Raw genomic sequence first — 6,520 nt, 5'->3', positions numbered from 1 at the left:
GGCTTACTATAAACTGCTCCCCATGTCAGACTTTTCTTACAGGAGAATTATATTGGTATGTTGACATTATTTTTATATGTTTGGTATAAACATTTTTTTTAAATACACCCAGATATACTTAAAGTAGGATATTTTTGTCATTCAAACCTTTAAAACCTTGCTGATCAAATAAAAATAATAATAATAAAAACATATATATAAATAATCTTTAATTAGTATGAATATTTCTTATTTACGTCCATCCTGGTTGTTTGAAATTCTGTTTTTATGTATACCCCACCAGGCGTGGCAGGCTGGGAAAGCACTTTCGCATTCCCATGCACTTCTCCTGGTCTAGGAAGAGAGAATGGGCCTTGATGGACAGGTCATGCTCCAGAGTCACTTTTGTCTTTACCAGTATCTGCAAAGTGTTTTCTGCCTCCATCAGTCTCTCTTGAAGTTTTTGGATTGTGTCTTCAATCTCTCTCACCTCGCCTACAAGCCTGAAGAGTCAAGGACAGACAGATAGCTTACTGATTATTTTTCTTTTAGTGAAAACATAGAACTTCACTTCAGCACATAAAGTATAGTAGGAATCTATATTTTTTTAGTGTATATTTAGTTGACATGTACAGATCACATATTTTGTGACCAATTTCCAAGCTAAGATCTTATAAAGTTCTGACCTGTTGATAGAGACTTTACTCTACTATAATTAAGTAGACATTACAATTTTCTACTTTCTGTATAACTAAAAAAAGATTGATTAGAATGAGCTCTGACTCTTTACCAGTAGTGTGGGTTGTCTCTGCAAAGCTCTACGTTGGGCCTACGTGTCCTCTCCTCGAGTCGAGTCTGGGCCACTTTGAGTGGGTTCTCCTTGTCTCTTAGAGCTTTCTTCAGAGATTCAATCAACATCTCGGTCTGAAAGATCTCCTGCAAAGTCTGGTTAAGAGCACAAATAATTATCAAAATACAGTAATTGCAAAAATTATCTCTAGATCAGGCTGTCAAAGATGAGTTTGTGTTTTATGGAGTTTTACTGTCGGTCATCTTCTTTATTTTTGTATCTAACTTTCAAAATGTGTGGAATTTTAAGAATTTCTTAAGAGACAGTTAATGTAAAAATTTCCTTTGAACCAATTCTTTTTAACTTATCATTGTGGTGCTTGCAAGTAAATTTACTATGAACAGTGTACCTGATATCACAGCTACTGTTAGTGTTGAAATGCATTAAATGAAATCCAAATATAATTTCCCGCTACTCCAAACAGAGGGACTCACTGTCAAATATGCCACAAATAACCAGCTGTCTCTTAGAGCTCTCCTAGAGTACATATGTACAGTACATAGTCTATTAAAGGAGAAACATTCCCTGTAGGCCTTACCTTTTGAATTTTTCAGGCCACTTTTGAAGATAATACTAGGTGTAAAATAAAGATTTACTGTGTGAAAACAAACACTTGTGTTAAGGTATAATTTCCTGTTTATATTAGAAAATATAATGAGACAACAGTAAGTGAATTTGTTTAGTTTTGTTTAGTTTTTCTCCAACTGTCTCTATGAGGAGAAAATGAATAAAACAACAAAATAATAATAATAATAATAATAATAATAATAATAATAATAATAATAATAACTAAAAAATAAATACAATTTTGAGAAAAAATAGTCTTGATAATCAGATGAATCTTTTGTGACATATTTAAATAAAGCCATGTAGAAACTGTAAGGACCTTAGCTAGGTGTGCCTGCAGGTTGTTCTTGGCATCAGCCGTTTCTGAGATGCGGTTAGTAAAGGCGACATTGGCGTTGTTGAACTGGTTCCACATTTCATTGGATGTTGTGTTTAGCAAGATTTCTATCTCGTCCCTGAGCTTGTGAGAGTTAGCCCGTTCGCTTTGGGAATGCAGGATGTTGTCGTCTGTGAATTTGGACCATGTGTCTGGCAGAGAAACTCTGGCAAGGAGGAAAAGAGATGCATACATTTATTTTTGGTTTCTATATGTGACTTTGAAGATGAGATACAAACATAATGACAATTCTGAGTCATTTGCCTGTCATATCCAAATAACAAGCTATCCTCAAATGTGATAATTTCTTGAAAGAGTTTGGAGCACTAGTGAAGGAAAACGATCTGGCATTCAACCTTAAGACCTGCTTTAAGTACCTTGAAAACATTGTACTCTCTCTTCACTGATGGATTATTTACTTCCTTCTTTATCTGCGATTTAAAGATTACGGTAGAAAAAAAAAAGTAACACAATCAATATTTCTCTTTGTCTGACCAGCACAACATGGTCACGTGTTTCCCAAAGTCCACCTATATGCATTTTAGTAGCCTACTTAAGTCAGTTAACACCATGCTAAAGCAGCATAAAAGGCTGTCTTGGAGAAATTCAGACAAGAGAGCAGTGATCTTGAATGATTGTTTTACAACTTATAGCTAACATTTGGCATAATAAGAGTAACCTTTTATCTTTAAGTCCATACTCACGAATGGTCTATTCTGTCGATTCCTCTGTAATAGCCGATGCCGTCTGATGTGTTCCTCAAATGGTGGCACCTGTCATCAATCCTCTGAGCAGATACTTTGTCGCTCATGTCTTTTTCCAACTCATGTTGGGCCGCTCGATTTGACCTTTTGAAGGTAGACATGAATCATAAAATCAGTTGTTATAATTGTTGTTGAAATTTATAAAGATTCATGTTTTATTTTTATCTTTTTTTTTTATCCTTACGCCAGCTGGGCAATGGCTCTGTCCAGATGGCGCCTCATCCTTTCCTGACATGACTTTATAACCTCTACTTCCTTTCAACAGTATAGGTAGAGGGTAAATTGTAACATTTACATTTAATAAGTTTGGTTTTAGACCTAAGACAATCACTGTTGTTTTACCTTTATTAGATCTTTTTCTACATCATCGTGTACCAGGTCGATAGACATCCGCTTCTCTCTGTTGTACAAACATTCTTGAGACACCTATTAACAGAATCATAGTGACTAAAACAAGCTGGGGAGGTATTATTAATTTGTGTTTTGATCAAAAGTGAACACGTCCAACATAAGGCTTGTCTTACTATGCTCAAGCAGGTGAATAACTGTTCGAAAATGCTAGATAAGCACATGAAGTGTCCTTTTGTGAAAGTATAATGCATGCATGAATGTTGTCCTGTGTTTCAGGTGTGCTCTAGTTTCAGTTGCCTGGAGAAACCTCAAAGAAAACTTTCTGCTACATGATATTAGCTTTGCAAGATAGACCTGTCATCGGATCTTCAGTTAGATCAAGTTGACTCACTGTGGGTAATGACCAGCACTCTGCCATGGCAATAAGGTGGCCTAATTAAACACTTTATCCAGAAAAGGCACTGCAGCATTTCGCAAAGGTAGAGTAACTACAATCTTTTTGTTTCCTCAAAGAAAACTTGTAGTTCTTTGTTAAATACTAAGAATTACATTGACTGTGAACACATTTGCCAATTTACTTATATTAAGCTTGAATCACAGAGTGAAATTTTTGCATCATGGTACTCAACATAAATGAATGATTAGTGCATTTAAATTTGTTGTGAACCAGTGTAAACTATTAAAACCCATTCTAACCTTAAGAGGCCCCTCGGTCTCTGCTAAGGCTCTCTCCAACCTTTTTTTCACTTCACTGAGTGCTGCAATCTCTGTCACCATATTGTCAATCTCATGGCTGAGCTCAGACCTCCAGAAGACAATATCATTGACCCTTTCTGCAATGTTCTTGCTGGTGTTTTCTTGCGTTCTTCTGGTGAGCTGCTCCCTGTCCTGCATCAGCCTGATGGTGTCTTTCCTCAGTCGTTCTGCACTCTTTCTTGAAGACTCTGACTCCCGGTAATTGCTGTGGTTGGACTTGTACCAGTCGTCCGGGGTGTACCGGTTCGTCAGCATGGTCCTGTTGGAGGGGTAGAAAGCAGTGTTGGCTCGAACCAAATCAAAATGATCCCGCTGTGTGGAGGAGGTCAATGGGAGAGCACTGCTGCTCTTGTAATAACTGTTTGTTCTCCACATATTGGCACTGGGACTTCTCCCCAAGGCTGGCTGAGTGTTACGATAGCTGGATGCCATAGTGGAGATGGCAGGGAGGAAGTGGCTGGTTTTTGGCCGAGCATAGGTTGTCGTCAGAGTTGATCCGAGCAGCTCCATAACTTCCTCCTCTCTATTTTGAAATTGCAGAAAAACGTATGTGAAAATGTGAAACGCTAATATTATAAATGTTTAAACATGTCATGAAATATGTGAATGAAGAAATTTATTAATGAAATTTAAAATATGAAAGACAAAGAAACACACAAGGTAAGTCAATGATAAGGTTGTGGAAACTTTTCAATCAGGTTTGAGTTTACTATCCCAAGCTTCAAGCATTTTGAGTAATAGTGAAATATCATCTGCATAGCTATGATTCAATGTTACTAAATATATTAGTAATTTGCTTTAAGGGAATAATTGTTTACATTTATGCATTTGGAAGAGGCTTGTTTAACAAAAACAAAAAGCAACCTATAACTGACGATTTAAAAAAATGCTTTTAAAATCAAAGTCTCAAGGATCTGCGGTCATTATGTCACTGAATATCTATAATAGAGCTAATACTGTATTACTTAATAGTCTTTGTTGGTTGTATCCTTTATAAAATGTGACTAAAATATATCAAAAAGGAAGGAAACAGTTACTCATGAACTGCTTTCATTCTAAAATCTTCTAAATAAGCATAGATATGAGTATATAGTTTCTTTGCAGTTGTATCCAAATTAAGTTTTGCTTATGAGTTCATCCACTTTATGTTTAAAAAATATCAGAATAGCAATGCTGTTGACTGTTCAAATTAAAATGAACCCTCAAAGCTGTTAATAAATAAATAAATCTAGGTTACCAACAAAATCCAAAAGACTTACCGAGATGATTGCTTGTCCCCTGTTTAACAATGAGCGGCTAGCACCCTGCTGTGTATACCTGAGAATGAGTTCAAGAACACAATAAAGGTGAACTGACATGCATAATAGATGAAGACGTTTGCAAGTCATTGATTCAGCCAGCCAATAACGTTGCACAGTCATGGTGTGCAGGAGCTGAACAAGATTTCTGTTGACACAGAAGCAGTTGCCATGGGTTACTGCAACACTGAGCCAAAGGACTGATTAATGTTTGTTTGTTTGTATGTTTTGTTTGTTTTTTAGTTAAAAGTCTTTAGTTCTAATAGAGTTTTAGTAACTCAGTATCCTTGCATTACTTTTTGTTTGTTAGCCTTTAAACATTTATTTTGTGTTATGCTCAGTTCTAGATCTTAATTTAAATTCAGACAAACAACTAATTTAGCAAGCAGTTTACATTGTTAGAATTGATTTACACACCCAGAATATTTAATACAACCGTTTATCTTTTTTGTTGACCCTACTGATGATTTTTTATTGTGTTTCAGTTCTTCTGTCATGAATCTAAGTTTTATATTTAAACCACAGGAGTTTACATAGTCTTTGCTCAGCATCAGTTGTCTTAGAGTCATTCTGAGAATCCAATGCTCTGTATGGATTACAGTCACCTGTTTAATCTTTTATGTCACAGGAAGAGTGCACACAAACCCCAGTAGCACAGAATAGCAATCTGTGTTGTGTTACCTGTCACTGCCACTGGGGTTCATTTACACTAATTAGTCCTGAGGAGGCATATGGCCGGTCAGGCAATAGTGTTTTTTTCCACTAAAGAGACAAGTAAAGATGGATTCAGGAGTTTTTCATCTGGTTGAAATGTTTATTACAGATTTATGAGCAGAATAATATACATTTGTACAGCTGATTAAAGGGAGATACAGTGACTACTTTCTTTGTCTGACTATCCTAGAGTTGTGCATCAAAATGTATATTTAGGTGGCAAAACATTTAGCCATCACTTTTTCACCTCTTTAAAGTGTTCCTGTGTTTCTCCCCAGTTCTGAGGATATTCATGTTAAAAGTTAAATTTTTATAAACTGTGTGACAAATGACTACAGTGAAATAATTTGAATTATATAAAATCATTTTTCATTTATTCATAGACTGTAAAATTGTTTGTTGTTCAGACCTTAATATTCTGCACTGGATGTGAAAAAAAAGGGTTTTATTAGACATAAAGGTCACTTTTTGTCAATAAAAATAAACTAAAGCATTACTTGCTGGATAATTGACATTTATCTTGTAATTCAATCATTCAGTTCATATCTAAGCAGAAATAGCCATTAAGAGTTTATTTTTTTGTGGCATGGAAAAATTAAGTGTGAATTAATTATCCAACACTTTTGCATCCACCGATTTAAATTTGCACAATAAATTATGATGCTCAGAATTATTATAGTATTTTTATCTTTAACCTGGAGTTTTTGATGAATATGTTTAGGTTTTTCAGAACTGAAAGACGTATATTTGGCTCCACAACTGCATCTCAAAGCATCACTTAACATGGAAAGGTTGCAGAAGGCCACAGCACACATACCTTCAATCCTCTGAACTCAACCACTATAAATACGCTTTAGAGGAGCAG

The 6,520-nt window shown here is 35.5% G+C and overlaps 1 protein-coding gene across 1 annotated transcript; it reads right to left on the bottom strand.

The window, feature by feature from the left end:
* Positions 1-255: 255 nt before the first annotated feature.
* On the bottom strand, positions 256-4,153 carry tekt3 (tektin 3). Its single transcript, XM_005794696.2, has 7 exons — positions 3,584-4,153; positions 2,879-2,962; positions 2,721-2,791; positions 2,477-2,620; positions 1,716-1,938; positions 770-924; positions 256-482 (listed from the first exon to the last, which is right to left on the bottom strand). The coding sequence occupies exons 1-7, from the start codon at positions 4,151-4,153 to the stop codon at positions 266-268; spliced, it is 1,464 nt and encodes a 487-aa protein (XP_005794753.1). The 3' UTR covers positions 256-265.
* Between the last annotated feature and the right edge of the window lie 2,367 nt (positions 4,154-6,520).

Source organism: Xiphophorus maculatus, chromosome 10 (genome assembly GCF_002775205.1).
Source record: "Xiphophorus maculatus strain JP 163 A chromosome 10, X_maculatus-5.0-male, whole genome shotgun sequence".
Lineage (NCBI taxonomy): Eukaryota > Metazoa > Chordata > Actinopteri > Cyprinodontiformes > Poeciliidae > Xiphophorus > Xiphophorus maculatus.
This window is presented reverse-complemented; position numbering and strand designations above follow the sequence as displayed.

What these genes read in the sequence shown, in the direction of transcription:
- tekt3 (XM_005794696.2), bottom strand. Translation starts at nt 4,153, where the DNA reads ATGGAGCTGCTCGGATCAACTCTGACGACAACCTATGCTCGGCCAAAA. An exon ending in TAGAAAAAGATCTAATAAAG is followed by an intron (nt 2,792 to 2,878) that starts GTAAAACAACAG and finishes TACTGTTGAAAG; the next exon opens with GAAGTAGAGGTTATAAAGTC. An exon ending in ATCGACAGAATAGACCATTC is followed by an intron (nt 1,939 to 2,476) that starts GTGAGTATGGAC and finishes CCTCCTTGCCAG; the next exon opens with AGTTTCTCTGCCAGACACAT.